Genomic DNA, 26,767 nt, shown 5'->3' with positions numbered 1-26,767 from the left:
ACTGTCCCCATCAAACATTCCCGGGACGGGTACAGCACGGGGTTAGATACAGAGTAAAGCTCCCTCTACACTGTCCCCATCAAACACTCCCAGGACAGGTACAGCACGGGGTTAGAAACAGAGTAAAGCCCTCTCTACACTGTCCCCATCAAACACTCCCAGGACAGGTACAGCACGGGGTTAGATACAGAGTAAAGCTCCCTCTACACTGTCCCCATCAAACACTCCCAGGACAGGTACAGCACGGGGTTAGATACAGAGTAAAGCTCCCTCTACAATGTCCCCATCAAACACTCCCAGGAGATGTACAGCACGGGGTTAGATACAGAGTAAAGCTCCCTCTACACTGTCCCTCATCAAACACTCCCAGGAGAGGTACAGCACGGGGTTAGATACAGAGTAAAGCTCCCTCTGCACTGTCCCCCATCAAACACTCCCAGGACAGGTACAGCACGGGGTTAGATACAGAGTAAACCTCCCTCTACACTGTCCCCATCAAACACTACGAGGACAGGTACAGCATGGGACTAGATACAGAGTAAAGCTCCCTCTACACTGTCCCCATCAAACACTCCCAGGACAGGTACAGCACGGGGTTAGATATAGAGTAAAGCTGCCTCTGCACTGTCCCCATCAAACACTCCCAGGACAGGTACAGCACGGGGTTAGATACAGAGTAAAGCTCCCTCTACACTGTCCCCATCAAACACTCCCAGGACAGGTACAGCACGGGGTTAGATACAGAGTAAAGCTCCCTCTACACTGTCCCCATCAAACACTCCCAGGACAGGTACAGCACGGGGTTAGATACAGAGTAAAGCTCCCTCTACACTGTCCCCATCAGACACTCCCAGGACAGGTACAGCACGGGGTTAGATACAGAGTAAAGCTCCCTCTACACTGTCCCCATCAAACACTCCCAGGACAGGTACAGCACGGGGTTAGATACAGAGTAAAACTCCCTCTACACTGTCCCCATCAAACACTCCCAGGACAGGTACAACACGGGGTTAGATACAAAGTAAAGCTCCCTCTACACTGTCCCTCATCAAACACTCCCAGAAGATGTACAGCACGGGGTTAGATATAGAGTAAAGCTGCCTCTACACTGTCCCCATCAAACACTCCCAGGACAGGTACAGCACGGGGTTAGATACAGAGTAAATCTCCATCAAAACTGTCCCCCATCAAACACTCCCAGGACAGGTACAGCACGGGGTTAGATACAGAGTAAAGCTCCCTCTACACTGTCCCCATCAATCACTCCAAGGACAGGGACAACACGGAGACAGATACAGAGTAAAGCTCCCTCTACACTGTTCCCATCAAACACACCCAGGACAGGTACAGGACGGGGTTAGATACAGAGTAAAGCTCCCTCTGCACTGTCCCCATCAAACATTCCCGGGACAGGTACAGCACGGGGTTAGATACAGAGTAAATCTCCATCAACACTGTCCCCCATCAAACACTCCCAGGACAGGTACAGCACGGGGTTAGATACAGAGTAAAGCTCCCTCTACACTGTCCCCATCAAACACTCCCAGGACACGTACAGCACGGGGTTAGATACAGAGTAAATCTCCATCAACACTGTCCCCCATCAAACACTCCCAGGACAGGTACAGCACGGGGTTAGATACAGAGTAAAGCTCCCTCTAAACTGTCCCCATCAATCACTCCCAGGCCAGGGACAACACGGAGATAGATACAGAGTAAAGCTCCCTCTACACTGTCCCCATCAAACACACCCAGGACAGGTACAGCATGGGGTTAGATACAGAGTAAAGCTCCCTCTACACTGTCCCCATCAAACACTCCCAGGACAGGTACAGGACGGGGTTAGATACAGAGTAAAGCTCCCTCTGCACTGTCCCCATCAAACATTCCCGGGACGGGTACAGCACGGGGTTAGATACAGAGTAAAGCTCCCTCTACACTGTCCCCATCAAACACTCCCAGGACAGGTACAGCACGGGGTTAGATACAGAGTAAAGCTCCCTCTACACTGTCCCCATCAAACACTCCCAGGACAGGTACAGCACGGGGTTAGATACAGAGTAAAGCTCCCTCTACACTGTCCCCATCAAACACTCCCAGGACAGGTACAGCACGGGGTTAGATACAGAGTAAATCTCCCTCTACACTGTCCCCATCAAACACTCCCAGGACAGGTACAGCACGGGGTTAGATACAGAGTAAAGCTCCCTCTGCACTGTCCCCATCAAACACTCCCAGGACAGGTACAGCACGGGGTTAGATACAGAGTAAAGCTCCCTCTACAGTGTCCCCATCAAACACTCCCAGGACAGGTACAGCACGGGGTTAGATACAGAGTAAAGCTCCCTCTGCACTGTCCCCATCAAACACTCCCAGGACAGGTACAGCACGGGGTTAGATACAGAGTAAAGCTCCCTCTACACTGTCCCCATCAAACACTCCCAGGACAGGTACAGCACGGGGTTAGATACAGAGTAAAGCTCCCTCTACACTGTCCCCATCAAACACTCCCAGGACAGGTACAGCACGGGGTTAGATACAGAGTAAAGCTCCCTCTACACTGTCCCCCATCAAACACTCCCAGGACAGGTACAGCACGGGGTTAGATACAGAGTAAAGCTCCCTCTACACTGTCCCCCATCAAACACTCCCAGGACAGGTACAGCACGGGGTTAGATACAGAGTAAAGCTCCCTCTACACTGTCCCCCATCAAACACTCCCAGGACAGGTACAGCACGGGGTTAGATACAGAGTAAAGCTCCCTCTACACTGTCCCCCATCAAACACTCCCAGGACAGGTACAGCACGGGGTTAGATACAGAGTAAAGCTCCCTCTACACTGTCCCCCATCAAACACTCCCAGGACAGGTACAGCACGGGGTTAGATACAGAGTAAAGCTCCCTCTACACTGTCCCCCATCAAACACTCCCAGGACAGGTACAGCACGGGGTTAGATACAGAGTAAAGCTCCCTCTACACTGTCCCCATCAAACACTCCCAGGACAGGTACAGCACGGGGTTAGATACAGAGTAAAGCTCCCTCTACACTGTCCCCATCAAACACTCCCAGGACAGGTACAGCACGGGGTTAGATACAGAGTAAAGCTCCCTCTACACTGTCCCCATCAAACACTCCCAGGACAGGTACAGCACGGGGTTAGATACAGAGTAAAGCTCCCTCTACACTGTCCCCCATCAAACACTCCCAGGACAGGTACAGCACGGGGTTAGATACAGAGTAAACCTCCCTCTACACTGTCCCCATCAAACACTCCCAGGACAGGTACAGCACGGGGTTAGATACAGAGTAAAGCTCCCTCTACACTGTCCCCCATCAAACACTCCCAGGACAGGTACAGCACAGGGTTAGATACAGAGTAAAGCTCCCTCTACACTGTCCCCCATCAAACACTCCCAGGACAGGTACAGCACGGGGTTAGATACAGAGTAAAGCTCCCTCTACACTGTCCCCATCAAACACTCCCAGGACAGGTACAGCACGGGGTTAGATACAGAGTAAAACTCCCTCTACACTGTCCCCATCAAACACTCCCAGGACAGGTACAACACGGGGTTAGATACAAAGTAAAGCTCCCTCTACACTGTCCCTCATCAAACACTCCCAGGAGATGTACAGCACGGGGTTAGATATAGAGTAAAGCTGCCTCTGCACTGTCCCCATCAAACACTCCCAGGACAGGTACAGCACGGGGTTAGATACAGAGTAAAGCTCCCTCTACACTGTCCCCATCAAACACTCCCAGGACAGGTACAGCACGGGGTTAGATACAGAGTAAAGCTCCCTCTACACTGTCCCCATCAAACACTCCCAGGACAGGTACAGCACGGGGTTAGATACAGAGTAAAGCTCCCTCTACACTGTCCCCATCAGACACTCCCAGGACAGGTACAGCACGGGGTTAGATACAGAGTAAAGCTCCCTCTACACTGTCCCTATCAAACACTCCCAGGACAGGTACAGCACGGGGTTAGATACAGAGTAAAACTCCCTCTACACTGTCCCCATCAAACACTCCCAGGACAGGTACAACACGGGGTTAGATACAAAGTAAAGCTCCCTCTACACTGTCCCCATCAAACACTCCCAGGACAGGTACAGCACGGGGTTAGATACAGAGTAAAGCTCCCTCTACACTGTCCCCATCAAACACTCCCAGGACAGGTACAGCACGGGGTTAGATACAGAGTAAAGCTCCCTCTACACTGTCCCCATCAAACACTCCCAGGACAGGTACAGCACGGGGTTAGATACAGAGTAAATCTCCATCAAAACTGTCCCCCATCAAACACTCCCAGGACAGGTACAGCACGGGGTTAGATACAGAGTAAAGCTCCCTCTACACTGTCCCCATCAATCACTCCAAGGACAGGGACAACACGGAGACAGATACAGAGTAAAGCTCCCTCTACACTGTTCCCATCAAACACACCCAGGACAGGTACAGGACGGGGTTAGATACAGAGTAAAGCTCCCTCTGCACTGTCCCCATCAAACATTCCCGGGACAGGTACAGCACGGGGTTAGATACAGAGTAAAGCTCCCTCTACACTGTCCCCATCAAACACTCCCAGGACAGGTACAGCACGGGGTTAGATACAGAGTAAAACTCCCTCTACACTGTCCCCATCAAACACTCCCAGGACAGGTACAACACGGGGTTAGATACAGAGTAAAGCTCCCTCTGCACTGTCCCCCATCAAACACTCCCAGGACAGGTACAGCACGGGGTTAGATACAGAGTAAACCTCCCTCTACACTGTCCCCATCAAACACTACGAGGACAGGTACAGCATGGGACTAGATACAGAGTAAAGCTCCCTCTACACTGTCCCCATCAAACACTCCCAGGACAGGTACAGCATGGGGTTAGATAGAGAGTAAAGCCCCCTCTACACTGTCCCCCATCAAACACTCCCGGGACAGGTACAGCACGGAGTTAGATACAGAGTAAAGCTCCCTCTACACTGTCCCCCATCAAACACTCCCAGGACAGGTACAGCACAGGGTTAGATACAGAGTAAAGCTCCCTCTACACTGTCCCCCATCAAACACTCCCGGGACAGGTACAGCACGGGGTTAGATACAGAGTAAAGCTCCCTCTACACTGTCCCCCATCAAACACTCCCAGGGCAGGTACAGCACAGGGTTAGATACAGAGTAAAGCTCCCTCTAAACTGTCCCCATCAATCACTCCCAGGCCAGGGACAACACGGAGATAGATACAGAGTAAAGCTCCCTCTACACTGTCCCCATCAAACACACCCAGGACAGGTACAGCACGGGGTTAGATACAGAGTAAAGCTCCCTCTACACTGTCCCCATCAAACACTCCCAGGACAGGTACAGGACGGGGTTAGATACAGAGTAAAGCTCCCTCTGCACTGTCCCCATCAAACATTCCCGGGACGGGTACAGCACGGGGTTAGATACAGAGTAAAGCTCCCTCTGCACTGTCCCCCATCAAACACTCCCAGGACAGGTACAGCACGGGGTTAGATACAGAGTAAACCTCCCTCTACACTGTCCCCATCAAACACTACGAGGACAGGTACAGCATGGGACTAGATACAGAGTAAAGCTCCCTCTACACTGTCCCCATCAAACACTCCCAGGACAGGTACAGCATGGGGTTAGATAGAGAGTAAAGCCCCCTCTACACTGTCCCCCATCAAACACTCCCGGGACAGGTACAGCACGGAGTTAGATACAGAGTAAAGCTCCCTCTACACTGTCCCCCATCAAACACTCCCAGGACAGGTACAGCACAGGGTTAGATACAGAGTAAAGCTCCCTCTACACTGTCCCCCATCAAACACTCCCGGGACAGGTACAGCACGGGGTTAGATACAGAGTAAAGCTCCCTCTACACTGTCCCCCATCAAACACTCCCAGGGCAGGTACAGCACAGGGTTAGATACAGAGTAAAGCTCCCTCTAAACTGTCCCCATCAATCACTCCCAGGCCAGGGACAACACGGAGATAGATACAGAGTAAAGCTCCCTCTACACTGTCCCCATCAAACACACCCAGGACAGGTACAGCACGGGGTTAGATACAGAGTAAAGCTCCCTCTACACTGTCCCCATCAAACACTCCCAGGACAGGTACAGGACGGGGTTAGGTACAGAGTAAAGCTCCCTCTGCACTGTCCCCATCAAACATTCCCGGGACGGGTACAGCACGGGGTTAGATACAGAGTAAAGCTCCCTCTACACTGTCCCCATCAAACACTCCCAGGACAGGTACAGCACGGGGTTAGAAACAGAGTAAAGCCCTCTCTACACTGTCCCCATCAAACACTCCCAGGACAGGTACAGCACGGGGTTAGATACAGAGTAAAGCTCCCTCTACACTGTCCCCATCAAACACTCCCAGGACAGGTACAGCACGGGGTTAGATACAGAGTAAAGCTCCCTCTACAATGTCCCCATCAAACACTCCCAGGAGATGTACAGCACGGGGTTAGATACAGAGTAAAGCTCCCTCTACACTGTCCCTCATCAAACACTCCCAGGAGAGGTACAGCACGGGGTTAGATACAGAGTAAAGCTCCCTCTGCACTGTCCCCCATCAAACACTCCCAGGACAGGTACAGCACGGGGTTAGATACAGAGTAAACCTCCCTCTACACTGTCCCCATCAAACACTACGAGGACAGGTACAGCATGGGACTAGATACAGAGTAAAGCTCCCTCTACACTGTCCCCATCAAACACTCCCAGGACAGGTACAGCACGGGGTTAGATATAGAGTAAAGCTGCCTCTGCACTGTCCCCATCAAACACTCCCAGGACAGGTACAGCACGGGGTTAGATACAGAGTAAAGCTCCCTCTACACTGTCCCCATCAAACACTCCCAGGACAGGTACAGCACGGGGTTAGATACAGAGTAAAGCTCCCTCTACACTGTCCCCATCAAACACTCCCAGGACAGGTACAGCACGGGGTTAGATACAGAGTAAAGCTCCCTCTACACTGTCCCCATCAGACACTCCCAGGACAGGTACAGCACGGGGTTAGATACAGAGTAAAGCTCCCTCTACACTGTCCCCATCAAACACTCCCAGGACAGGTACAGCACGGGGTTAGATACAGAGTAAAACTCCCTCTACACTGTCCCCATCAAACACTCCCAGGACAGGTACAACACGGGGTTAGATACAAAGTAAAGCTCCCTCTACACTGTCCCTCATCAAACACTCCCAGAAGATGTACAGCACGGGGTTAGATATAGAGTAAAGCTGCCTCTACACTGTCCCCATCAAACACTCCCAGGACAGGTACAGCACGGGGTTAGATACAGAGTAAATCTCCATCAAAACTGTCCCCCATCAAACACTCCCAGGACAGGTACAGCACGGGGTTAGATACAGAGTAAAGCTCCCTCTACACTGTCCCCATCAATCACTCCAAGGACAGGGACAACACGGAGACAGATACAGAGTAAAGCTCCCTCTACACTGTTCCCATCAAACACACCCAGGACAGGTACAGGACGGGGTTAGATACAGAGTAAAGCTCCCTCTGCACTGTCCCCATCAAACATTCCCGGGACAGGTACAGCACGGGGTTAGATACAGAGTAAATCTCCATCAACACTGTCCCCCATCAAACACTCCCAGGACAGGTACAGCACGGGGTTAGATACAGAGTAAAGCTCCCTCTACACTGTCCCCATCAAACACTCCCAGGACACGTACAGCACGGGGTTAGATACAGAGTAAATCTCCATCAACACTGTCCCCCATCAAACACTCCCAGGACAGGTACAGCACGGGGTTAGATACAGAGTAAAGCTCCCTCTAAACTGTCCCCATCAATCACTCCCAGGCCAGGGACAACACGGAGATAGATACAGAGTAAAGCTCCCTCTACACTGTCCCCATCAAACACACCCAGGACAGGTACAGCATGGGGTTAGATACAGAGTAAAGCTCCCTCTACACTGTCCCCATCAAACACTCCCAGGACAGGTACAGGACGGGGTTAGATACAGAGTAAAGCTCCCTCTGCACTGTCCCCATCAAACATTCCCGGGACGGGTACAGCACGGGGTTAGATACAGAGTAAAGCTCCCTCTACACTGTCCCCATCAAACACTCCCAGGACAGGTACAGCACGGGGTTAGAAACAGAGTAAAGCCCTCTCTACACTGTCCCCATCAAACACTCCCAGGACAGGTACAGCACGGGGTTAGATACAGAGTAAAGCTCCCGCTACACTGTCCCCATCAAACACTCCCAGGACAGGTACAGCACGGGGTTAGATACAGAGTAAAGCTCCCTCTACAATGTCCCCATCAAACACTCCCAGGAGATGTACAGCACGGGGTTAGATACAGAGTAAAGCTCCCTCTACACTGTCCCTCATCAAACACTCCCAGGAGAGGTACAGCACGGGGTTAGATACAGAGTAAAGCTCCCTCTGCACTGTCCCCCATCAAACACTCCCAGGACAGGTACAGCACGGGGTTAGATACAGAGTAAACCTCCCTCTACACTGTCCCCATCAAACACTCCCAGGAGATGTACAGCATGGGACTAGATACAGAGTAAAGCTCCCTCTACACTGTCCCCATCAAACACTCCCAGGACAGGTACAGCATGGGGTTAGATAGAGAGTAAAGCCCCCTCTACACTGTCCCCCATCAAACACTCCCGGGACAGGTACAGCACGGAGTTAGATACAGAGTAAAGCTCCCTCTACACTGTCCCCCATCAAACACTCCCAGGACAGGTACAGCACAGGGTTAGATACAGAGTAAAGCTCCCTCTACACTGTCCCCCATCAAACACTCCCGGGACAGGTACAGCACGGGGTTAGATACAGAGTAAAGCTCCCTCTACACTGTCCCCCATCAAACACTCCCAGGGCAGGTACAGCACAGGGTTAGATACAGAGTAAAGCTCCCTCTACACTGTCCCCATCAAACACTCCCGGGACAGGTACAGCACGGGGTTAGATACAGAGTAAAGCTCCCTCTACACTGTCCCCCATCAAACACTCCCAGGACAGGTACAGCACGGGGTTAGATACAGAGTAAAGCTCCCTCTACACTGTCCCCCATCAAACACTCCCAGGACAGGTACAGCACGGGGTTAGATACAGAGTAAAGCTCCCTCTACACTGTCCCCATCAATCACTCCAAGGACAGGGACAACACGGAGACAGATACAGAGTAAAGCTCCCTCTACACTGTTCCCATCAAACACACCCAGGACAGGTACAGGACGGGGTTAGATACAGAGTAAAGCTCCCTCTGCACTGTCCCCATCAAACATTCCCGGGACAGGTACAGCACGGGGTTAGATATAGAGTAAAGCTCCCTCTACACTGTCCCCATCAAACACTCCCAGGACACGTACAGCACGGGGTTAGATACAGAGTAAATCTCCATCAACACTGTCCCCCATCAAACACTCCCAGGACAGGTACAGCACGGGGTTAGATACAGAGTAAAGCTCCCTCTAAACTGTCCCCATCAATCACTCCCAGGCCAGGGACAACACGGAGATAGATACAGAGTAAAGCTCCCTCTACACTGTCCCCATCAAACACACCCAGGACAGGTACAGCACGGGGTTAGATACAGAGTAAAGCTCCCTCTACACTGTCCCCATCAAACACTCCCAGGACAGGTACAGGACGGGGTTAGATACAGAGTAAAGCTCCCTCTGCACTGTCCCCATCAAACATTCCCGGGACGGGTACAGCACGGGGTTAGATACAGAGTAAAGCTCCCTCTACACTGTCCCCATCAAACACTCCCAGGACAGGTACAGCACGGGGTTAGAAACAGAGTAAAGCCCTCTCTACACTGTCCCCATCAAACACTCCCAGGACAGGTACAGCACGGGGTTAGATACAGAGTAAAGCTCCCGCTACACTGTCCCCATCAAACACTCCCAGGACAGGTACAGCACGGGGTTAGATACAGAGTAAAGCTCCCTCTACAATGTCCCCATCAAACACTCCCAGGAGATGTACAGCACGGGGTTAGATACAGAGTAAAGCTCCCTCTACACTGTCCCTCATCAAACACTCCCAGGAGAGGTACAGCACGGGGTTAGATACAGAGTAAAGCTCCCTCTGCACTGTCCCCCATCAAACACTCCCAGGACAGGTACAGCACGGGGTTAGATACAGAGTAAACCTCCCTCTACACTGTCCCCATCAAACACTACGAGGACAGGTACAGCATGGGACTAGATACAGAGTAAAGCTCCCTCTACACTGTCCCCCATCAAACACTCCCGGGACAGGTACAGCACGGGGTTAGATACAGAGTAAAGCTCCCTCTACACTGTCCCCCATCAAACACTCCCAGGGCAGGTACAGCACAGGGTTAGATACAGAGTAAAGCTCCCTCTACACTGTCCCCATCAAACACTCCCGGGACAGGTACAGCACGGGGTTAGATACAGAGTAAAGCTCCCTCTACACTGTCCCCCATCAAACACTCCCAGGACAGGTACAGCACGGGGTTAGATACAGAGTAAAGCTCCCTCTACACTGTCCCCCATCAAACACTCCCAGGACAGGTACAGCACGGGGTTAGATACAGAGTAAAGCTCCCTCTACACTGTCCCCATCAATCACTCCAAGGACAGGGACAACACGGAGACAGATACAGAGTAAAGCTCCCTCTACACTGTTCCCATCAAACACACCCAGGACAGGTACAGGACGGGGTTAGATACAGAGTAAAGCTCCCTCTGCACTGTCCCCATCAAACATTCCCGGGACAGGTACAGCACGGGGTTAGATATAGAGTAAAGCTCCCTCTACACTGTCCCCATCAAACACTCCCAGGACACGTACAGCACGGGGTTAGATACAGAGTAAATCTCCATCAACACTGTCCCCCATCAAACACTCCCAGGACAGGTACAGCACGGGGTTAGATACAGAGTAAAGCTCCCTCTAAACTGTCCCCATCAATCACTCCCAGGCCAGGGACAACACGGAGATAGATACAGAGTAAAGCTCCCTCTACACTGTCCCCATCAAACACACCCAGGACAGGTACAGCATGGGGTTAAATACAGAGTAAAGCTCCCTCTACACTGTCCCCATCAAACACTCCCAGGACAGGTACAGGACGGGGTTAGATACAGAGTAAAGCTCCCTCTGCACTGTCCCCATCAAACATTCCCGGGACGGGTACAGCACGGGGTTAGATACAGAGTAAAGCTCCCTCTACACTGTCCCCATCAAACACTCCCAGGACAGGTACAGCACGGGGTTAGAAACAGAGTAAAGCCCTCTCTACACTGTCCCCATCAAACACTCCCAGGACAGGTACAGCACGGGGTTAGATACAGAGTAAAGCTCCCGCTACACTGTCCCCATCAAACACTCCCAGGACAGGTACAGCACGGGGTTAGATACAGAGTAAAGCTCCCTCTACAATGTCCCCATCAAACACTCCCAGGAGATGTACAGCACGGGGTTAGATACAGAGTAAAGCTCCCTCTACACTGTCCCTCATCAAACACTCCCAGGAGAGGTACAGCACGGGGTTAGATACAGAGTAAAGCTCCCTCTGCACTGTCCCCCATCAAACACTCCCAGGACAGGTACAGCACGGGGTTAGATACAGAGTAAACCTCCCTCTACACTGTCCCCATCAAACACTCCCAGGAGATGTACAGCATGGGACTAGATACAGAGTAAAGCTCCCTCTACACTGTCCCCATCAAACACTCCCAGGACAGGTACAGCATGGGGTTAGATAGAGAGTAAAGCCCCCTCTACACTGTCCCCCATCAAACACTCCCGGGACAGGTACAGCACGGAGTTAGATACAGAGTAAAGCTCCCTCTACACTGTCCCCCATCAAACACTCCCAGGACAGGTACAGCACAGGGTTAGATACAGAGTAAAGCTCCCTCTACACTGTCCCCCATCAAACACTCCCGGGACAGGTACAGCACGGGGTTAGATACAGAGTAAAGCTCCCTCTACACTGTCCCCCATCAAACACTCCCAGGGCAGGTACAGCACAGGGTTAGATACAGAGTAAAGCTCCCTCTACACTGTCCCCATCAAACACTCCCGGGACAGGTACAGCACGGGGTTAGATACAGAGTAAAGCTCCCTCTACACTGTCCCCCATCAAACACTCCCAGGACAGGTACAGCACGGGGTTAGATACAGAGTAAAGCTCCCTCTACACTGTCCCCCATCAAACACTCCCAGGACAGGTACAGCACGGGGTTAGATACAGAGTAAAGCTCCCTCTACACTGTCCCCATCAATCACTCCAAGGACAGGGACAACACGGAGACAGATACAGAGTAAAGCTCCCTCTACACTGTTCCCATCAAACACACCCAGGACAGGTACAGGACGGGGTTAGATACAGAGTAAAGCTCCCTCTGCACTGTCCCCATCAAACATTCCCGGGACAGGTACAGCACGGGGTTAGATATAGAGTAAAGCTCCCTCTACACTGTCCCCATCAAACACTCCCAGGACACGTACAGCACGGGGTTAGATACAGAGTAAATCTCCATCAACACTGTCCCCCATCAAACACTCCCAGGACAGGTACAGCACGGGGTTAGATACAGAGTAAAGCTCCCTCTAAACTGTCCCCATCAATCACTCCCAGGCCAGGGACAACACGGAGATAGATACAGAGTAAAGCTCCCTCTACACTGTCCCCATCAAACACACCCAGGACAGGTACAGCACGGGGTTAGATACAGAGTAAAGCTCCCTCTACACTGTCCCCATCAAACACTCCCAGGACAGGTACAGGACGGGGTTAGATACAGAGTAAAGCTCCCTCTGCACTGTCCCCATCAAACATTCCCGGGACGGGTACAGCACGGGGTTAGATACAGAGTAAAGCTCCCTCTACACTGTCCCCATCAAACACTCCCAGGACAGGTACAGCACGGGGTTAGAAACAGAGTAAAGCCCTCTCTACACTGTCCCCATCAAACACTCCCAGGACAGGTACAGCACGGGGTTAGATACAGAGTAAAGCTCCCGCTACACTGTCCCCATCAAACACTCCCAGGACAGGTACAGCACGGGGTTAGATACAGAGTAAAGCTCCCTCTACAATGTCCCCATCAAACACTCCCAGGAGATGTACAGCACGGGGTTAGATACAGAGTAAAGCTCCCTCTACACTGTCCCTCATCAAACACTCCCAGGAGAGGTACAGCACGGGGTTAGATACAGAGTAAAGCTCCCTCTGCACTGTCCCCCATCAAACACTCCCAGGACAGGTACAGCACGGGGTTAGATACAGAGTAAACCTCCCTCTACACTGTCCCCATCAAACACTACGAGGACAGGTACAGCATGGGACTAGATACAGAGTAAAGCTCCCTCTACACTGTCCCCCATCAAACACTCCCGGGACAGGTACAGCACGGGGTTAGATACAGAGTAAAGCTCCCTCTACACTGTCCCCCATCAAACACTCCCAGGGCAGGTACAGCACAGGGTTAGATACAGAGTAAAGCTCCCTCTACACTGTCCCCATCAAACACTCCCGGGACAGGTACAGCACGGGGTTAGATACAGAGTAAAGCTCCCTCTACACTGTCCCCCATCAAACACTCCCAGGACAGGTACAGCACGGGGTTAGATACAGAGTAAAGCTCCCTCTACACTGTCCCCCATCAAACACTCCCAGGACAGGTACAGCACGGGGTTAGATACAGAGTAAAGCTCCCTCTACACTGTCCCCATCAATCACTCCAAGGACAGGGACAACACGGAGACAGATACAGAGTAAAGCTCCCTCTACACTGTTCCCATCAAACACACCCAGGACAGGTACAGGACGGGGTTAGATACAGAGTAAAGCTCCCTCTGCACTGTCCCCATCAAACATTCCCGGGACAGGTACAGCACGGGGTTAGATATAGAGTAAAGCTCCCTCTACACTGTCCCCATCAAACACTCCCAGGACACGTACAGCACGGGGTTAGATACAGAGTAAATCTCCATCAACACTGTCCCCCATCAAACACTCCCAGGACAGGTACAGCACGGGGTTAGATACAGAGTAAAGCTCCCTCTAAACTGTCCCCATCAATCACTCCCAGGCCAGGGACAACACGGAGATAGATACAGAGTAAAGCTCCCTCTACACTGTCCCCATCAAACACACCCAGGACAGGTACAGCACGGGGTTAGATACAGAGTAAAGCTCCCTCTACACTGTCCCCATCAAACACTCCCAGGACAGGTACAGGACGGGGTTAGATACAGAGTAAAGCTCCCTCTGCACTGTCCCCATCAAACATTCCCGGGACGGGTACAGCACGGGGTTAGATACAGAGTAAAGCTCCCTCTACACTGTCCCCATCAAACACTCCCAGGACAGGTACAGCACGGGGTTAGAAACAGAGTAAAGCCCTCTCTACACTGTCCCCATCAAACACTCCCAGGACAGGTACAGCACGGGGTTAGATACAGAGTAAAGCTCCCGCTACACTGTCCCCATCAAACACTCCCAGGACAGGTACAGCACGGGGTTAGATACAGAGTAAAGCTCCCTCTACAATGTCCCCATCAAACACTCCCAGGAGATGTACAGCACGGGGTTAGATACAGAGTAAAGCTCCCTCTACACTGTCCCTCATCAAACACTCCCAGGAGAGGTACAGCACGGGGTTAGATACAGAGTAAAGCTCCCTCTGCACTGTCCCCCATCAAACACTCCCAGGACAGGTACAGCACGGGGTTAGATACAGAGTAAACCTCCCTCTACACTGTCCCCATCAAACACTACGAGGACAGGTACAGCATGGGACTAGATACAGAGTAAAGCTCCCTCTACACTGTCCCCCATCAAACACTCCCGGGACAGGTACAGCACGGGGTTAGATACAGAGTAAAGCTCCCTCTACACTGTCCCCCATCAAACACTCCCAGGGCAGGTACAGCACAGGGTTAGATACAGAGTAAAGCTCCCTCTACACTGTCCCCATCAAACACTCCCGGGACAGGTACAGCACGGGGTTAGATACAGAGTAAAGCTCCCTCTACACTGTCCCCCATCAAACACTCCCAGGACAGGTACAGCACGGGGTTAGATACAGAGTAAAGCTCCCTCTACACTGTCCCCCATCAAACACTCCCAGGACAGGTACAGCACGGGGTTAGATACAGAGTAAAGCTCCCTCTACACTGTCCCCATCAATCACTCCAAGGACAGGGACAACACGGAGACAGATACAGAGTAAAGCTCCCTCTACACTGTTCCCATCAAACACACCCAGGACAGGTACAGGACGGGGTTAGATACAGAGTAAAGCTCCCTCTGCACTGTCCCCATCAAACATTCCCGGGACAGGTACAGCACGGGGTTAGATATAGAGTAAAGCTCCCTCTACACTGTCCCCATCAAACACTCCCAGGACACGTACAGCACGGGGTTAGATACAGAGTAAATCTCCATCAACACTGTCCCCCATCAAACACTCCCAGGACAGGTACAGCACGGGGTTAGATACAGAGTAAAGCTCCCTCTAAACTGTCCCCATCAATCACTCCCAGGCCAGGGACAACACGGAGATAGATACAGAGTAAAGCTCCCTCTACACTGTCCCCATCAAACACACCCAGGACAGGTACAGCATGGGGTTAGATACAGAGTAAAGCTCCCTCTACACTGTCCCCATCAAACACTCCCAGGACAGGTACAGGACGGGGTTAGATACAGAGTAAAGCTCCCTCTGCACTGTCCCCATCAAACATTCCCGGGACGGGTACAGCACGGGGTTAGATACAGAGTAAAGCTCCCTCTACACTGTCCCCATCAAACACTCCCAGGACAGGTACAGCACGGGGTTAGAAACAGAGTAAAGCCCTCTCTACACTGTCCCCATCAAACACTCCCAGGACAGGTACAGCACGGGGTTAGATACAGAGTAAAGCTCCCGCTACACTGTCCCCATCAAACACTCCCAGGACAGGTACAGCACGGGGTTAGATACAGAGTAAAGCTCCCTCTACAATGTCCCCATCAAACACTCCCAGGAGATGTACAGCACGGGGTTAGATACAGAGTAAAGCTCCCTCTACACTGTCCCTCATCAAACACTCCCAGGAGAGGTACAGCACGGGGTTAGATACAGAGTAAAGCTCCCTCTGCACTGTCCCCCATCAAACACTCCCAGGACAGGTACAGCACGGGGTTAGATACAGAGTAAACCTCCCTCTACACTGTCCCCATCAAACACTCCCAGGAGATGTACAGCATGGGACTAGATACAGAGTAAAGCTCCCTCTACACTGTCCCCATCAAACACTCCCAGGACAGGTACAGCATGGGGTTAGATAGAGAGTAAAGCCCCCTCTACACTGTCCCCCATCAAACACTCCCGGGACAGGTACAGCACGGAGTTAGATACAGAGTAAAGCTCCCTCTACACTGTCCCCCATCAAACACTCCCAGGACAGGTACAGCACAGGGTTAGATACAGAGTAAAGCTCCCTCTACACTGTCCCCCATCAAACACTCCCGGGACAGGTACAGCACGGGGTTAGATACAGAGTAAAGCTCCCTCTACACTGTCCCCCATCAAACACTCCCAGGGCAGGTACAGCACAGGGTTAGATACAGAGTAAAGCTCCCTCTACACTGTCCCCATCAAACACTCCCGGGACAGGTACAGCACGGGGTTAGATACAGAGTAAAGCTCCCTCTACACTGTCCCCCATCAAACACTCCCAGGACAGGTACAGCACGGGGTTAGATACAGAGTAAAGCTCCCTCTACACTGTCCCCCATCAAACACTCCCAGGACAGGTACAGCACGGGGTTAGATACAGAGTAAAGCTCCCTCTACACTGTCCCCATCAATCACTCCAAGGACAGGGACAACACGGAGACAGATACAGAGTAAAGCTCCCTCTACACTGTTCCCATCAAACACACCCAGGACAGGTACAGGACGGGGTTAGATACAGAGTAAAGCTCCCTCTGCACTGTCCCCATCAAACATTCCCGGGACAGGTACAGCACGGGGTTAGATATAGAGTAAAGCTCCCTCTACACTGTCCCCATCAAACACTCCCAGGACACGTACAGCACGGGGTTAGATACAGAGTAAATCTCCATCAACACTGTCCCCCATCAAACACTCCCAGGACAGGTACAGCACGGGGTTAGATACAGAGTAAAGCTCCCTCTAAACTGTCCCCATCAATCACTCCCAGGCCAGGGACAACACGGAGATAGATACAGAGTAAAGCTCCCTCTACACTGTCCCCATCAAACACACCCAGGACAGGTACAGCACGGGGTTAGATACAGAGTAAAGCTCCCTCTACACTGTCCCCATCAAACACTCCCAGGACAGGTACAGGACGGGGTTAGATACAGAGTAAAGCTCCCTCTGCACTGTCCCCATCAAACATTCCCGGGACGGGTACAGCACGGGGTTAGATACAGAGTAAAGCTCCCTCTACACTGTCCCCATCAAACACTCCCAGGACAGGTACAGCACGGGGTTAGAAACAGAGTAAAGCCCTCTCTACACTGTCCCCATCAAACACTCCCAGGACAGGTACAGCACGGGGTTAGATACAGAGTAAAGCTCCCGCTACACTGTCCCCATCAAACACTCCCAGGACAGGTACAGCACGGGGTTAGATACAGAGTAAAGCTCCCTCTACAATGTCCCCATCAAACACTCCCAGGAGATGTACAGCACGGGGTTAGATACAGAGTAAAGCTCCCTCTACACTGTCCCTCATCAAACACTCCCAGGAGAGGTACAGCACGGGGTTAGATACAGAGTAAAGCTCCCTCTGCACTGTCCCCCATCAAACACTCCCAGGACAGGTACAGCACGGGGTTAGATACAGAGTAAACCTCCCTCTACACTGTCCCCATCAAACACTACGAGGACAGGTACAGCATGGGACTAGATACAGAGTAAAGCTCCCTCTACACTGTCCCCCATCAAACACTCCCGGGACAGGTACAGCACGGGGTTAGATACAGAGTAAAGCTCCCTCTACACTGTCCCCCATCAAACACTCCCAGGGCAGGTACAGCACAGGGTTAGATACAGAGTAAAGCTCCCTCTACACTGTCCCCATCAAACACTCCCGGGACAGGTACAGCACGGGGTTAGATACAGAGTAAAGCTCCCTCTACACTGTCCCCCATCAAACACTCCCAGGACAGGTACAGCACGGGGTTAGATACAGAGTAAAGCTCCCTCTACACTGTCCCCCATCAAACACTCCCAGGACAGGTACAGCACGGGGTTAGATACAGAGTAAAGCTCCCTCTACACTGTCCCCATCAATCACTCCAAGGACAGGGACAACACGGAGACAGATACAGAGTAAAGCTCCCTCTACACTGTTCCCATCAAACACACCCAGGACAGGTACAGGACGGGGTTAGATACAGAGTAAAGCTCCCTCTGCACTGTCCCCATCAAACATTCCCGGGACAGGTACAGCACGGGGTTAGATATAGAGTAAAGCTCCCTCTACACTGTCCCCATCAAACACTCCCAGGACACGTACAGCACGGGGTTAGATACAGAGTAAATCTCCATCAACACTGTCCCCCATCAAACACTCCCAGGACAGGTACAGCACGGGGTTAGATACAGAGTAAAGCTCCCTCTAAACTGTCCCCATCAATCACTCCCAGGCCAGGGACAACACGGAGATAGATACAGAGTAAAGCTCCCTCTACACTGTCCCCATCAAACACACCCAGGACAGGTACAGCACGGGGTTAGATACAGAGTAAAGCTCCCTCTACACTGTCCCCATCAAACACTCCCAGGACAGGTACAGCACGGGGTTAGATACAGAGTAAATCTCCCTCTGCACTGTCCCCATCAAACATTCCCGGGACGGGTACAGCACGGGGTTAGATACAGAGTAAAGCTCCCTCTACACTGTCCCCATCAAACACTCCCAGGACAGGTACAGCACGGGGTTAGAAACAGAGTAAAGCCCTCTCTACACTGTCCCCATCAAACACTCCCAGGACAGGTACAGCACGGGGTTAGATACAGAGTAAAGCTCCCGCTACACTGTCCCCATCAAACACTCCCAGGACAGGTACAGCACGGGGTTAGATACAGAGTAAAGCTCCCTCTACAATGTCCCCATCAAACACTCCCAGGAGATGTACAGCACGGGGTTAGATACAGAGTAAAGCTCCCTCTACACTGTCCCTCATCAAACACTCCCAGGAGAGTTACAGCACGGGGTTAGATACAGAGTAAAGCTCCCTCTGCACTGTCCCCCATCAAACACTCCCAGGACAGGTACAGCACGGGGTTAGATACAGAGTAAACCTCCCTCTACACTGTCCCCATCAAACACTACGAGGACAGGTACAGCATGGGACTAGATACAGAGTAAAGCTCCCTCTACACTGTCCCCATCAAACACTCCCAGGACAGGTACAGCATGGGGTTAGATAGAGAGTAAAGCCCCCTCTACACTGTCCCCCATCAAACACTCCCGGGACAGGTACAGCACGGAGTTAGATACAGAGTAAAGCTCCCTCTACACTGTCCCCCATCAAACACTCCCAGGACAGGTACAGCCTAGGGTTAGATACAGAGTAAAGCTCCCTCTACACTGTCCCCCATCAAACACTCCCGGGACAGGTACAGCACGGGGTTAGATACAGAGTAAAGCTCCCTCTACACTGTCCCCCATCAAACACTCCCAGGGCAGGTACAGCACAGGGTTAGATACAGAGTAAAGCTCCCTCTACACTGTCCCCATCAAACACTCCCGGGACAGGTACAGCACGGGGTTAGATACAGAGTAAAGCTCCCTCTACACTGTCCCCCATCAAACACTCCCAGGACAGGTACAGCACGGGGTTAGATACAGAGTAAAGCTCCCTCTACACTGTCCCCCATCAAACACTCCCAGGACAGGTACAGCACGGGGTTAGATACAGAGTAAAGCTCCCTCTACACTGTCCCCATCAATCACTCCAAGGACAGGGACAACACGGAGACAGATACAGAGTAAAGCTCCCTCTACACTGTTCCCATCAAACACACCCAGGACAGGTACAGGACGGGGTTAGATACAGAGTAAAGCTCCCTCTGCACTGTCCCCATCAAACATTCCCGGGACAGGTACAGCACGGGGTTAGATATAGAGTAAAGCTCCCTCTACACTGTCCCCATCAAACACTCCCAGGACACGTACAGCACGGGGTTAGATACAGAGTAAATCTCCATCAACACTGTCCCCCATCAAACACTCCCAGGACAGGTACAGCACGGGGTTAGATACAGAGTAAAGCTCCCTCTAAACTGTCCCCATCAATCACTCCCAGGCCAGGGACAACACGGAGATAGATACAGAGTAAAGCTCCCTCTACACTGTCCCCATCAAACACACCCAGGACAGGTACAGCACGGGGTTAGATACAGAGTAAAGCTCCCTCTACACTGTCCCCATCAAACACTCCCAGGACAGGTACAGGACGGGGTTAGATACAGAGTAAAGCTCCCTCTGCACTGTCCCCATCAAACATTCCCGGGACGGGTACAGCACGGGGTTAGATACAGAGTAAAGCTCCCTCTACACTGTCCCCATCAAACACTCCCAGGACAGGTACAGCACGGGGTTAGAAACAGAGTAAAGCCCTCTCTACACTGTCCCCATCAAACACTCCCAGGACAGGTACAGCACGGGGTTAGATACAGAGTAAAGCTCCCGCTACACTGTCCCCATCAAACACTCCCAGGGCAGGTACAGCACGGGGTTAGATACAGAGTAAAGCTCCCTCTACAATGTCCCCATCAAACACTCCCAGGAGATGTACAGCACGGGGTTAGATACAGAGTAAAGCTCCCTCTACACTGTCCCTCATCAAACACTCCCAGGAGAGGTACAGCACGGGGTTAGATACAGAGTAAAGCTCCCTCTGCACTGTCCCCCATCAAACACTCCCAGGACAGGTACAGCACGGGGTTAGATACAGAGTAAACCTCCCTCTACACTGTCCCCATCAAACACTACGAGGACAGGTACAGCATGGGACTAGATACAGAGTAAAGCTCCCTCTACACTGTCCCCATCAAACACTCCCAGGACAGGTACAGCATGGGGTTAGATAGAGAGTAAAGCCCCCTCTACACTGTCCCCCATCAAACACTCCCGGGACAGGTACAGCACGGAGTTAGATACAGAGTAAAGCTCCCTCTACACTGTCCCCCATCAAACACTCCCAGGACAGGTACAGCACAGGGTTAGATACAGAGTAAAGCTCCCTCTACACTGTCCCCCATCAAACACTCCCGGGACAGGTACAGCACGGGGTTAGATACAGAGTAAAGCTCCCTCTACACTGTCCCCCATCAAACACTCCCAGGGCAGGTACAGCACAGGGTTAGATACAGAGTAAAGCTCCCTCTACACTGTCCCCATCAAACACTCCCGGGACAGGTACAGCACGGGGTTAGATACAGAGTAAAGCTCCCTCTACACTGTCCCCCATCAAACACTCCCAGGACAGGTACAGCACGGGGTTAGATACAGAGTAAAGCTCCCTCTACACTGTCCCCCATCAAACACTCCCAGGACAGGTACAGCACGGGGTTAGATACAGAGTAAAGCTCCCTCTACACTGTCCCCATCAAACACTCCCAGGACAGGTACAGCATGGGGTTAGATACAGAGAAAAGCTCTCATGCACTGTCTGTAGATTTGAACATACCCAGACAATGATCATCTCCGGGTTTCCAGTAATAATTTCCCGTACACTTGTTAAAAATCTTTGTCAACTCGCTCACATTTGCATCTAGGAAGGAGAAAATTTTGTGAGTGTTAAAACACAGAAACGTGCGGCACTCCCTCAGCACTGACCCTCTGACAGTGCGGCACTCCCTCAGTACTGACCCTCTGACAGTGCGGCACTCCCTCAGCACTGACCCTCTGACAGTGCGGCACTCCCTCAGCACTGACCCTCTGACAGTGCGGCACTCCCTCAGTACTGACCCTCTGACAGTGCGGCACTCCCTCAGCACTGACCCTCTGACAGTGCGGCACTCCCTCAGTACTGACCCTCTGACAGTGCGGCGCTCCCTCAGCACTGACCCTCTGACAGTGCGGCACTCCCTCAGTACTGACCCTCTGACAGTGCGGCGCTCCCTCAGCACTGACCCTCTGACAGTGCGGCACTCCCTCAGTACTGACCCTCTGACAGTGCGGCACTCCCTCAGCACTGACCCTCTGACAGTGCGGCACTCCCTCAGCACTGACCCTCTGACAGTGCGACACTCCCTCAGCACTGACCCTCTGACAGTGCGGCACTCCCTCAGCACTGACCCTCTGACAGTGCGACACTCCCTCAGTACAGACCCTCTGACAGTGCGGCATTCCCTCAGCACTGACCCTCTGACAGTGCGGCACTCCCTCAGCGCTGACCCTCTGACAGTGCGGCACTCCCTTAGCACTGACGCTCTGACAATGCGGCACTCCCCCAGCACTGACCCTCTGACAGTGCGGCACTCCCTCAGCACTGACCATCTGACAGTGCGGCACTCCCTTAACACTGACCCTCTGACAGTGCGGCACTCCCTCAGCACTGACCCTCTGACAGTGCGTCACTCCCTCAGTACTGACCCTCTGACAGTGCGGCACTCCCTCAGCACTGACCCTCTGACAGTGCGGCACTCGCTCAGCACTGACCCTATGACAGTGCGGCACTCCCTCAGTACTGACCCTCTGCCAGTGCGGCACTCCCTCAGCACTGACCCTCTGACAGTGCAGCACTCCCTCAGCACTGACCCTCTGACAGTGCGGCACTCCCTCAGCACTGACCCTCTGACAGTGCAGCACTCCCTCAGCACTGACCCTCTGACAGTGTGGCACTCCCTCAGCACTGACCCTCTGACAGTGCGGCACTCCCTCAGCACTGACCCTCTGACAGTGCGGCACTCCCTCAGCACTGACCATCTGACAGTGCGGCACTCCCTTAGCACTGACCCTCTGACAGTGCGGCACTCCCTCAGCACTGACCCTCTGACAGTGCGTCACTCCCTCAGTACTGACCCTCTGACAGTGCGGCACTCCCTCAGCACTGACCCTCTGACAGTGCGGCACTCGCTCAGCACTGACCCTATGACAGTGCGGCACTCCCTCAGTACTGACCCTCTGACAGTGCGGCACTCCCTCAGCACTGACCCTCTGACAGTGCAGCACTCCCTCAGCACTGACCCTCTGACAGTGCGGCACTCCCTCAGCACTGACCCTCTGACAGTGCAGCACTCCCTCAGCACTGACCCTCTGACAGTGCGGCACTCCCTCAGCACTGACCCTCTGACAGTGCGGCACTCCCTCAGTACTGACCCTCTGACAGTGCGGCACTCCCTCAGCACTGACCCTCTGACAGTGCGGCACTCCCTCAGTACTGACCCTCTGACAGTGCGGCGCTCCCTCAGTACTGACCCTCTGACAGTGCGGCACTCCCTCAGTACTGACCCTCTGACAGTGCGGCACTCCCTCAGTACTGACCCTCTGACAGTGCGACACTCCCTCAGCACTGACCCTCTGACAGTGCGGCACTCCCTCAGCACTGACCCTCTGACAGTGCGACACTCCCTCAGCACTGACCCTCTGACAGTGCGGCACTCCCTCAGTACTGACCCTCTGACAGTGCGACACTCCCTCAGTACAGACCCTCTGACAGTGCGGCATTCCCTCAGCACTGACCCTCTGACAGTGCGGCACTCCCTCAGCGCTGACCCTCTGACAGTGCGGCACTCCCTCAGCACTGACCCTCTGACAGTGCGGCACTCCCTCAGCACTGACCCTCTGACAGTGCAGCACTCCCTCAGCACTGACCCTCTGACAGTGTGGCACTCCCTCAGCACTGACCCTCTGACAGTGCGGCACTCCCTCAGCACTGACCCTCTGACAGTGCGGCACTCCCTCAGCACTGACCATCTGACAGTGCGGCACTCCCTTAGCACTGACCCTCTGACAGTGCGGCACTCCCTCAGCACTGACCCTCTGACAGTGCGTCACTCCCTCAGTACTGACCCTCTGACAGTCCGGCACTCCCTCAGCACTGACCCTCTGACAGTGCGGCACTCGCTCAGCACTGACCCTATGACAGTGCGGCACTCCCTCAGTACTGACCCTCTGACAGTGCGGCACTCCCTCAGCACTGACCCTCTGACAGTGCAGCACTCCCTCAGCACTGACCCTCTGACAGTGCGGCACTCCCTCAGCACTGACCCTCTGACAGTGCAGCACTCCCTCAGCACTGACCCTCTGACAGTGCGGCACTCCCTCAGCACTGACCCTCTGACAGTGCGGCACTCCCTCAGTACTGACCCTCTGACAGTGCGGCACTCCCTCAGCACTGACCCTCTGACAGTGCAGCACTCCTTCAGTTCTGATGGAAGGAGGATTAAAAACATAGAGTATTAGAATGCCAGAGAGGGAGCCGGAGAGAGAGGAGGAACACACAGAGAGAAAGAGAGAAACTGAGATAGAGAGAGATAGAAAGAGAGAGAGCGACAGAGAAGGAGCGAAACAAAGAGAGAGAGAGGGAGCGAGAGAAAGAGAAATACTGAGACAGAAAGAGACAGAGAGAAAGACACAGACAGAGAGAGACTGAGACAGAGAGAGACTGAGAGAGAGAGAGACTGAGAGAGACTGAGAGAGACAGAGAGAGAGACAGAGAAAGAGAGAGAGAGACAGAGAGAGAGAGAGAGAGAGAAATAGATAGAGAGACAGAGAGAGAGAGAGACAGATAGAGACAGAGACAGACAGAGACAGAGAGAGTGAGAGACAGAGAGAGAGAGAGAGAGCGAGACAGAGAGAGAGAGAGACAGAGAGAGAGACAGAGAGAGAGAGAGACAGAGAGATAGAGAGTGAGACAGAGAGAGAGAGAGACAGAGAGAGAGAGAGACAGAGAGAGAGAGAGACAGAGAGAGAGAGAGACAGAGAGAGAGAGAGTGAGACAGAGAGAGAGAGAGACAGAGAGAGAGAGAGACAGAGAGAGAGAGAGACAGAGAGAGAGAGAGACAGAGAGATTGATGTTCTGTTCCTGCTCACTCTCTGGTGTGGAATCTGTTGAAATCTCCACCTACTTTCACAGATGACTCCGGCGTCCTCCTTGTGGCTGCAGTCAGTCTGTCCCCAGGGACCGTGTCTGCACTGTGCGAGCGATGTCTCAGTGCCCATGCAGTTCACATCGTCCAGCCAGATGTGCCCCTTCTTCAGCCCGAAGGCGGAGGAGTTGACAGCGGTCAGGGCCTGGCCGCAGCCCAGATGTTTGCACACCACTGTCGCCTCTGTCAAACCCCAGCCATCGTCACAGACTGTGCCCCAGGTGCCGTTGTTCTGTACTTCCACCCGGCCTGAACATGCGTCTACGCCCAGCGTCAGTTTGATGTTGACTGTGCGAATGGAGCGGGGGAAGAAACGGAACGCTTTAACTGTTAATCATCCTCCCAGAATCATCCCAACCCCTCGCCCATCGGGCGTTTGCAGCTAAACGTACTGAGAGATTTGGCAGCGCCATCCCTGGGGGCGGGGAGGGGGGAGGAGGGGGGGGCGGTGGGTGGGGAGGGGGGGGTGGTGGTGGGTGGGGAGTGGGGGGGAGGGGGGAGGGCGGTGGGTGGGGAGGGTGGGGGCCTGCAGTTTGATGCTAAACCCCCTTCCATAAGACATAGGAGCAGAGTTAGGCCACTCGGCCCATCGAGTCTGCTCCGCCATTCAATCATGGCTGATATTTTTCTCATCCCCATTCTCCTGCCTTTTCCTCATAACCCCTGATCCCCTTATTAATCAAGAACCTATCTATCTCTGTCTTCAAGACACTCAATGACCTGGCCTCCACAGCCTTCTGCGGCAAAGAGTTCCACAGATTCACCACTCTCTGGCTGAAGAAATTCCTCCTCATCCCTGTTTTAAAGGATCGTCCCTTTAGCCTGAGGTTGTGCCCTCTGGTTCTAGTTTTTCCTACTAGTGGAAACATCCTCTCCACGTCCACTCTATCCAGGCCTCACAGTATCCTGTAAGTTTCAATAAGATCCCCCCTCATCCTTCTAAACTCCAACAGGTACAGACCCAGAGTCCTCAACCGTTCCTCATACGACAAGCTCTTCATTCCAGGGATCATTCTTGTGAACCTCCTCTGGACCCTTTCCAAGGCCGGCACATCCTTCCTTAGATACGGGACCCAAAAACTGCTCACAATACTCCAAATGAGCCTGATACAGCCTCAGAAGTCCATCCCTGCTCTTGTATTCTAGCCCTCTCGACATGAATGCTAACGTTGCATTTGCCTTCCTAACTGCCCACCACCGTCCTCCCTGCATTCCCACCCGCTCAGCGCTCCCCAGGCTGCTTCCCATCAGCCCAGGTAGGGAGAATGTCGGGAATGGGATGGTTCCGGGATGGATCCATCCCCAAAACCTTTCTCCATTCACGGGAATGGAGCATCGCAGAGCAAGTTATCCCCACACTGGAACCCCAGGACAATAGTGCGCAGGAAGAGCAAAACGGGAAGCTACATTGTGATTTGAATGGGTATAGATTGAGAGAGGTGGATACTCAGCGAGAACTTGGAGACCTCAGAGAATCATAGACTCCTACGGCGCAGAAGGAAGCCATTCGGCCCATCGAGTTTGCACCAACATGCCCACCCCCAGGACCCATCCCCGTAACCCCATGCATTTACCCCGCTGGTCCCCCTGACACGAAGGGTCAATTTATCACGGCCAATCCACCTAACCCGCACGTC

General features: G+C 52.9%; 1 protein-coding gene across 1 annotated transcript in view; it reads right to left on the bottom strand.

Moving 5' to 3' along the window:
• The window catches only part of LOC144488230 (scavenger receptor cysteine-rich domain-containing group B protein-like), a gene marked incomplete at its 3' end in the record, with an annotated part of 71,519 nt that overhangs the window by 7,030 nt on the left and 37,722 nt on the right, over positions 1 to 26,767 (bottom strand). Inside the window, exons 7-8 of the mRNA XM_078206263.1 lie at positions 25,110 to 25,418; positions 21,725 to 21,808 (exon numbers count right to left, since the gene is read on the bottom strand). Coding sequence (XP_078062389.1) covers positions 21,725 to 21,808; positions 25,110 to 25,418 — 393 coding nt within the window. The remainder of the gene's footprint in view (positions 1 to 21,724; positions 21,809 to 25,109; positions 25,419 to 26,767) is intronic.

Source organism: Mustelus asterias, unplaced genomic scaffold, assembly GCF_964213995.1.
Source record: "Mustelus asterias unplaced genomic scaffold, sMusAst1.hap1.1 HAP1_SCAFFOLD_1391, whole genome shotgun sequence".
NCBI classification, from domain to species: domain Eukaryota; kingdom Metazoa; phylum Chordata; class Chondrichthyes; order Carcharhiniformes; family Triakidae; genus Mustelus; species Mustelus asterias.
This window is presented reverse-complemented; position numbering and strand designations above follow the sequence as displayed.